Below are 9,238 nucleotides of genomic sequence, written 5' to 3'. Positions count from 1 at the left end.
TAAATGTTCTAGTAGCTGTGCATGCAAACTGCCATTGTTAATCTTGCAGAGACAGCGAGCTTGAGCGGGGAGTTCTTTGGCGTGAGTGATCAGGAGTAAGTATTCTGATTCATTATTTTGTATAGTATTTTAAAATGTAATGTCAGTACCTCATATTAAGTTAATTGCCTGCGAGCTTCTCCTCCTGTCTGTACGGTAATGCGACAGAGTCGAGTGGTTATGATGCAATCGTTAGCCTATTTTTTACAAAAAAATTTCTACGGAGCCATAATGTAACATAGAAGATAATGGAGCCCTTTATAAATTGTTGTGTATCTTTAGAAATAAATAATGGACAAACGGAGTCTTTAAACGCCTCTGATGTAAAGTTATTCGCTGTCAAAGTGACGCCAAAATGAATGGGAGTCAATGGGAATGCTAACGCAAGTGAAGTTCTGCTACAAGATGGCAGCACGCAGCCGACTTCAACTTCCGGTCGACTTCCTTGCCGCCTGATTGGAACTCAACTGAGACAAGTGAAGCCCATTTTTAGCGTTTTTTAGCACTTCCGTTTCTGACGCGCAGACTCAAACTAAGCTTGATGTCGTCAGCAACCTGTCTGACAGATATAAATCTTCTAGTAGCTGTGCGTACAAACTGCCATCGTTAATCTTGCAGAGACGGCGAGCTTGAGCGGGGAGTTCTTTGGCGTGAGTGAGCAGGAGTAAGTATTCTGATTAATTATTTTGTATTTATAAATTTATAAAAATATGAAACCCTGCCCCCCTCAGAAAAATTAAGCGCAAAGGGAAAACGGTATCGCAAGCTCAAACTAAACTGACGTGCAAAATAAAAGCAGCGTTGCAAATAAATTTGTATATATGGCCATGGAAAATATGTATTGCAAAATTATTGCTTTTGCCCTATTTCATTAATGTTCTCCAATTATTTTTGTTTGCAACACTTCATTTTTTTCGTACATATACAGCATTATTTTGACTCCATAGTTAATGTTTATTAATTTGTACAGTGTTTCTAAAATCCTAATTTACCAAAACTCACGTGCCAGTTGCCTGAGTCCCACTCCAAAGACAGCATTGAAACAATAACAAGATGAAATCAAGGTTTTAAAAAGCAGAAATGAAGAGATTAACAATAACCTATAAAAAATGGAAATTGATGTGAGATAAGGGTGTTTATACCATGTCCAGGACATTTGGGGGTGATAGATTTATAGAGATGACCATAGAGACTGAGAAAATTACTTTTGCACAAAATAGGGTAATTGTGACAAATGAGGACACCCAGAAACAGTAAAGTGTTCTAAAATGTATTGCATATAAGAAAGCAAGACTTCAGCTATCTCAACAAGCTCTGATGAGAATTATATGTGATATTAGCAAAACGGATAAAGACAAATAAGATTGTATGAGAAAATCATTACATATTTAAGTTAACAAAGAATATATACTTATATAAGTATCATTACTTTATCCTCTTATTTAACTTTCCTCCTGACCAATAGGTGGCGCAAATGCGATTTTTACTTGGTTTCCCAGGCCGCCAAAAACACCAGAAGAAGAAAGAAGAGGCGCGCTTAGAACTGCTGTTTCAAAACAAAAGATTTTCATCGTTTTGGAAGCGACACCGATCCGTTTTTTAAGGCAAACAGTATTTTCATCTTCAAGACATGTATTCAGAAGACCAGGAAGAAAATAAATCTGTAAAGACGGAGTTTAATGAAGATTACAGTGAGATCAAAAGTGATCCAGAGCCCTTCAGAGTGAAACATGAAGATACTGAAGAACCAATAGGTTGGTGTTTATTCCTGATAATTAAATAATGTTGTTGTGAAATTGAGCATCTCTCTCTCCAGTCCAAATATAGACTTATAATATTAACAGTAATACAGTGAAGCTCAAGAATGAAAATCCTGAGTTAAGAGTTAAATATGTATATCAGTCTGGTGTAAAGAACACAATGACATATAAAATATGTGACAAAATAAATGTGCTGTTTGATTTGGTTATGATTACTTTCCATAGCCTTTTGCATCATACATAATTCTGCCTTATTCAGTGATGATAATCCACATTGTATCGCAAACAGAAGTTATTTCAAACACTTATTGCTCTCTGAAAGAGAATTTAGAGCTGAGTGGTGTTAAATGTCTAATGTTGATGTTAGCTGATCGCTATATGAAATGATCAGCAGCGTTGATCCTCTTCATCCTGATTTGGTATTCGATAGCCAAAACACAGAGAAAGCCCTGGAGTATACTGTAGAAATGTGACTGAGCCTGGCTCACACTAGCATGCCCAGTATTGGCCCGAAACACAGATAATCATCATTTTGTGTAACAACTGTAGCAAATGTCCTTTAGTTTCACATTTAGATCATGTTTTTATGATTAACTTGAAATGAAAATTAACTTTGAATATTTTAATTTTAGGCTTGAAGGAAGAGAGTGAGCAGAGCAAAGAACTGAATAAAGCAGAGGAGAAACATCAAGTCAAATCTGAAGATGAATCTTTGAGTTGCTCACAGCAAACAAGAGGCAAAAAATCTTTCAGCTGCTCTCAATGTGGAAAGAGTTTCTTGTCCAAGAAAGGTGTTACGTATCACATGAAAACTCATACTGGAGAGAAACCATACACATGTGACGAATGTGGGAAGAGTTTTATACAAGCAGAAGCTCTTAAATTACACCAGAAAACACACAGCGGCGAGAAGGATCACGTGTGCTTTGATTGTGGGAAGGCGTTTGCTACTCTTGCCGAACTGAAAATGCATCAGAGAATCCACACTGGAGAAAAACCTTACAAGTGTTCACACTGTGAAAAGAGATTTACTCATTCAGGAAAATTAAAAGCACATGAGAGGATCCACACTGGAGAAAAACTGTACGTATGCGATCAGTGTGGGAGGAGTTTTACACAAGCGTACTATCTTAAAGATCATGAGTATTCTCATTCAGAAAAACTAAAAGTATATAACTGTGATCAGTGCGGTAAACTATTTGCTAGGGCCTCATACTTGAAGAAGCACCTTAAAATTCATTCAGAGGAGAAGCCACACCTGTGTACTTTGTGTGGAAAGAGCTTTATATGGCTGAATGATTTAAAAGTACACCAGAAAAGACACAGTGGTGAGAAGATTCATGCGTGCTTTAAGTGTGAGAAGACCTTTAGTTCAGATTATAAACTGAAACAACACCAGACAATTCACACTGATGAAAAACCCAGGTGATCCTTTGAAACGTATTGATACGTTGAATGTTTAGTCAGGTGGTAATTAAACATGCAAAACAATGTATGTTAAATGGATATCTTAAAGATCAAGCATGACATTTAGCAGATATACAAGTGGATTTCAATAAATTATAATGTCGTGGAAAAGTTCATCTATTTCAGTAATTCTACTCAAATTGTGAAACTTATGTATTAAATAAATGCAATGCACACAGACTGAAGTACTCTTTGGTTCTTTTAATTGGTGATTTTGGCTCACATTTAACAAAAACCTTCCTATTCGATCTCAACAAGTTAGAATATGATGACATACCAATCAGCTAATCAACTTATTGACACCCTTCACAAGGAGGGTAAGCCACAAACATTCATTGCCAAAGAAGCTGGCTGATCACAGAGTGCTGTATCCAAGCATGTTAACAGTAAGTTGAGTGGAAGGAAAACATGTGGAAGAAAAAGATGCATAACCAACCGAGAGAACCGCAGCCTTATGAGGATTGTCTAGTAAAAGCGATTCAAGAATATGAGTGAACTTCACAAGGAATGGACTGTGGCTGGGGTCAAGAAATCAAGAGCCACCAGGCAGACGTGTCAAGAAATTTGTCCAAAATAAGTAAAAGTCCAGTGTTAACTGTGCAAGTTGATATATTTGGTAGTTTAAACACTTGTTAGTAGTGTGATCGTATGATTCTGGGACCAGCCAAGAATGATCACACCGTGTTTATATATATATGTATGTATATATATATATATATATATATATATATATATATATATATATATATATATATATATATATATATATATATGCTCACCTCACAAAATAATGCCAAACATTTAACTTTGCTTTCAAATAATTATTTTAAATTGCATGTCTAACAGGGTGGAAAGGAGCACAATTCAATTCAACAGGGTGAAAGATCAGGGAAATGTTAACTGAAAAAACAAACAAACATGATTTACATGTGTGATTAGAGGCAGTTTAGCGTAGTCTAAAACATAAAACATTTTGAATTTTTATCATTTCATGGTTTATATTTCTTGTGGAAGTTGATTACTTTGCACTGAGGACATAATAAAATTTATATATATATATATATATATAATAAACAAAAGAAGTAGAAGAACAAGGAAAATTCACATATTATAGAAACACAAAGGCTTGAATGCTTAAAGATAATTAATGGGGAAATTTTTAACTGAAAATTTTATTACATCACTTTACACTTCCTTATCCTCCTGTTTTAAACACAAAAAGAAAACACAAAAGATACAAAGAGACAAACCCGCCTTGTTGTAATTACTGTGATTTTAAGATGACAGCATGCCTACCTGAAGCTGTTCACACCCTTGGAATCAGACTCAGAACTATCACACTATCAATGCCGAAACAAAACGAATTAATCCAAGTGCAGTACAGCTCATAGCACTCATTAAACTCCCAGTTCACACACCTAAAGAAGTTAATCCAGATCTTAAAGATCAGGTTACAGAATGGTGCATTTCAGGGTTGGAGTTGCGTCAGACCTCCTTGGATCTTTAAAAATGCGATTTCAGAAAGCATTTCAAATCCATCCTGAACTACCAATTCAACGCTTTTTCCACTGAGAGATCGCAGGTTGAGAGGATGGCAGCATGGGTGTGTTGCTCGCTGATTGCTGTTTTATTGTGTCTTGCCAAAGGACCTGTCACAGGTGAGGACTTTAAAATTCATTACACAGCGCAAATAAAATATGTAAATAAATACAAATATGACTTAAGGGACATGTCAAAGCATATAAATATACAGTGTAGTATTGGCGTAGTTTAAATAGCCTAATAAAGTTTATATCTAGATCATAAGTTGTTATGTGTTTGTAGTTTTCTTGCAAGGAACATAAAAATGGGAAAGATGAGCATTGTTTATTTATTCATTTATTTAGGAGCCGTTGATTTGGAAAAAGTGTTACCATCAGGTATGTATGCCATCACCACTTTGCTATTGTTACATTTCCAAATGCTCTGTAGCCTACTTTACCTGTTTAAAAACTCTTAGTATTCAGTTTAGCATGGGAGCTAATTATAACTTACAGACGTCTGGTGAAAGTTAATCTTTGTGTTGTAGTTTAAATAAGTCATTAAGATTAAGGTGTTTGTTTATATTTCTTCCATTATAAGAAAAACTATGACCAATATGCATTATTGTTATATAGATACAAAATTATGTACTTATGTTTTGTACCTGGCTGCCAGGTTTATTATGTATGCCATGACTCCTGAACTCCTTTTCTTTTCTTCCATATACTCTTCCATATATTTAAAATGCTTAAAGTGTAGTGGCCATGGTATAATTATTTATTTGTATATATTTTGTATAAAAAGGGACTGATGTCCATGTTGTATGTTGGCATTACTATACACCACCAGTTGTGAGGTAGGTTATATGTTGTAATGTCACTCCTTGCCTTTGAAACAGTTAAGGGTTAAATGCTGGATTTTTTATCTACTTTGATTTGATACAGATAGATTTGTGTCTGTTATACTTTAAGCTGCAGTCTGTAAATATTGCCTCTTTTTTCGCCATATATGTTTGAAAACCTGGAATTGCAGTTCCTTATAGAATTATATTCCATGTGTGGGTTTTGATCTAGCACAGATGAATCTGATTTGAGGTGAACGTCATGACATTTGCCAAGTATGTCCATAATCAGAATTTAACCCATCCAAGTACACACACACACACACACGTGGATATTCATTGTACTTAGTAATCACAGATTCTAGCCTATGTCTTGGAATATATAACCCAAATAAGACTTTTCACCATGTATTGCATCTGATTTTTTTTACATTTAATTATTCCAGCTGCTGTGGGAATAGGCTATAATTAAAAGTTCCACCATCTGCAGGATTCTCACATGTGATAGCCTAGTAGCAGGGACAACTTTTTCATGTTTACAGACGTGACGTAATGACGCAGTGTCATGCTCAAAATTTCCCCCGAAAACCTACCCATTACCACTCAAATTAGATTTTTTTTATTATTATAAATTATCCGTTGTGAATCAGGCTAAAGTAAGGCGATAGTTTCAAAAACTGGCTGGTTATGTACTAGCTCAAATATTGATTTTGGATAATTGTATCATGTTTGTATAACAACAGAAAAGCCAGGATCATGTCCAAACCCCTTGGACCAGGACTGTGTGCTGAGATGTGTTCTGGTGACAGTAGCTGTCCAAACAACCAGAAATGCTGCAGCAATGGATGTGGACATCAGTGTATGGCTCCATATAAAGGTATTTATTATAGGTGCATCTCAATAAATTAGAATATTGTGGAAAAGTTTATTCATTTCAGTAATTCAACACAAATTGTGAAACTCGTATATTAAATAAATCCAATGCACACAGACTGAAGTAGCACACAGACTGAAGTCTTTGGTTCTTTTAATTATGATTATTTTGGCTCACATTTAACAAAAACCCACAAATTCACGATCTCAACAAAATAGAATACGTCATAAGAAAAAAAAAATTTTTTTGTGAATTGTTGGTCTTCTGGAAAGTACAGTATGTTAATTTACTGTACGTGTACTCAATACTTGGTAGGTGCTATTTTTTTCAATTCAGTGTGGCATGGAGGTGATCAGTTTGTGGCACTGCTGAGGTGGAAGCCCAGGTTTCTTTGACAGTGGCCTTCAGCTCATCTGCATTGTTTGGTCTCTTGTTTCCCATTATCCTCTTGAAAATAGCCCATAGCTTCTCTGGGTTTCAGGCCTGGTGAATTTGCTGGCCAGTCAAGCACACAAACGAAATGCTCATTTAAATTTTGGTGCTTTTGGCATGTGGACAGGTGCCAAATCCTGCTGGAAAATGAAATCAGAATCTTCAAAAAGCTGGTCAGCAGTAGAAAGCATGAAGTGCTCCAAAATTCCTTTGTAAAAGGGTGAAGTGACTGTTTTTGTTTTTTTAAACACAATGGACTGACAGCAGCAGATGACATTGAATCCCAAATCATCACAAACTGTGGAAACTTAACACTGGACTTCAAGCAACTTGGGCTATTAGCTTCTCCACCCTTCCTCCAGACTCTAGGACATTGGTTTCCAAATGAAATACAAAACTTGCTCTCATCTGAAAAGAGGACTTTGGACCAATATCAGCAGTCCAGTTATTTTCTTCTTAGCCCAGCTAAGATGCCTCTGACATTGCCTGAGGTTCAGGAGGTGCTTAACAAGAGGAATATGACAACTGTAGACAAATTCCTTGACACGTCTGTGTGTGGTGGCTCTTGATGCCTTGACCCCAGCCGCAGTCCATTCCTTATGAAATTCACAAAAATTCTTGAATCGATTTTGCTTGACAATCCTCATAATGCTGCTGCTTTTTCTTCCACACTTTTTCCTTCCACTCAACTTTGTTAACATGCTTTGATACAGCACTCTGTGAACAGCCAGCTTCTATGGCAATGAATGTTTGTGGCTCACCCTCCTTGCGGAAGGATTAGCTGATTGGCATGTCACCATATTCTAACTTGTTGAGATGTGAATTGGTGGGTTTTTGTTAAATGTAAGCCAAAATCATCATAATTAAAAGAAGCAAAGACTTAAACTACTCCAGTCTGTGAGCACTGAATTTATGTAATGCCCGTGTTTCACAATTTTAGTTGAATTACTGAAATAAAATTTTTCACGACATTGTAATTTTTCGAGATGCACCTGTATATTAAATAATAAAATATTGGTGTGGGTCAGCTTTTTTTTGTTTGTTTTTTCTCAGTCTATATGTTTTCTCTCTCATGTTTTGTACGTCAGTTGGACCAGCAAAGCCAGGAGTGTGTCCTAGAAACAATGTTAAAAAAATGGTGTTAGGAGTGTGTGCTGAGATGTGTTCCTATGACAGTGATTGTCCAAACAATCAGAAATGCTGCAGCAATGGATGTGGACATAAGTGTATGCCTCCATATAAAGGTATTTATTATATTTTAAAATATCGGTGTATGTGGCAGGTCTTTTTTTATGCAGTGAGGCATTCAGTGAGGTTTCTGTCATGTGTTTGTGTAACAGAAAAGCCAGGAGTGTGTCCAGGCAAAAACCTCAAAATAGGAGTGTGTGCTGAATCATGTTCCCATGATGGTAACTGTCCAAACAATCAGAAATGCTGCAGCAATGGATGTGGACATCAGTGTATGGCTCCATATAAAGGTATTAATATAGCAGTATGCGTGTTTTATTTTTTATTTTTTTCATCCCCAAATTTTAGTGATGAGGTGTCGCATGTTTGTGTAACAGAAAAGCCAGGAGTGTGTCCAAAAACAACTCCCAGAATAAAAGGTGTTTGCGCTGAGTTGTGTTCTCATGATGGTGACTGTCCAAATGATGAGAAATGCTGCAGCAATGGATGTGGACATCAGTGTACGGCTCTACCTAAAGGTCTGCTATACTGATGCATTGGTCAGATTTTCCCCATTATGGTTCTTCTGTGATCTGGTTTCCTTGTGTTTGTGTAACAGAAAAGCCAGGAGTGTGTCCAATGACTTTGGCTGGATTAAGAGGACCGTGTGAAGCGTTGTTTGCCAGTGACTTTGACTGTCCGAAAAATGAGAAGTGCTGCAGCTCTATATGTGGAGGAAGTTTATGTACACCTGCATTTTAAGGTATTTGTTCTGTTGATGCTTGGGTCCCCAACACACACACATTGAGTATTTTATCATTTGAAATGTCAAAGTAACTGAATTTGGCCCATTGCACCACTGTAAGCGCATGGCTTTCCAAAATAGATTTATAATACTTGGAATACAGCAATAAAATTAAAGTTTGCATGTGTTCAGTGTTTTGTAACATGTTTGAATGCCTCTAAATGAATGGACTGATTCTGTGCAGTGAAGCCTGGTCTGTATCTCAAACCAAATGTGTGCTGATAACTCTTCCATGATTAATGTCCTTCCAGACAGAAGTCCTGCCCAACCATTTGTGGACATGCATGCAGATATCTTTCCAATTTATCCACTGGGAAAAATCTTTGATTGTC

At 36.4% G+C, this 9,238-nt stretch overlaps 2 protein-coding genes across 2 annotated transcripts; both read left to right on the top strand.

Moving 5' to 3' along the window:
* The first annotated feature begins 1,570 nt into the window (after nt 1–1,570).
* On the top strand, nt 1,571–3,440 carry LOC113099115 (zinc finger protein 501-like). The gene is made up of 2 exons (XM_026264206.1): nt 1,571–1,793; nt 2,432–3,440. The coding sequence occupies exons 1-2, from the start codon at nt 1,670–1,672 to the stop codon at nt 3,226–3,228; spliced, it is 921 nt and encodes a 306-aa protein (XP_026119991.1). The 5' UTR covers nt 1,571–1,669; the 3' UTR covers nt 3,229–3,440.
* Nucleotides 3,441–4,429: 989 nt separating this feature from the next.
* LOC113099151 (perlwapin-like) lies at nt 4,430–8,863 on the top strand. The gene is made up of 7 exons (XM_026264240.1): nt 4,430–4,924; nt 5,153–5,185; nt 6,372–6,505; nt 8,023–8,178; nt 8,275–8,412; nt 8,500–8,640; nt 8,721–8,863. The coding sequence occupies exons 3-7, from the start codon at nt 6,385–6,387 to the stop codon at nt 8,861–8,863; spliced, it is 699 nt and encodes a 232-aa protein (XP_026120025.1). The 5' UTR covers nt 4,430–4,924; nt 5,153–5,185; nt 6,372–6,384.
* The last annotated feature ends 375 nt before the right edge of the window (nt 8,864–9,238 follow it).

This window comes from Carassius auratus, unplaced genomic scaffold (genome assembly GCF_003368295.1).
Source record: "Carassius auratus strain Wakin unplaced genomic scaffold, ASM336829v1 scaf_tig00216865, whole genome shotgun sequence".
In the NCBI taxonomy this organism is placed as follows: Eukaryota; Metazoa; Chordata; class Actinopteri; order Cypriniformes; family Cyprinidae; genus Carassius; species Carassius auratus.
This window is presented reverse-complemented; position numbering and strand designations above follow the sequence as displayed.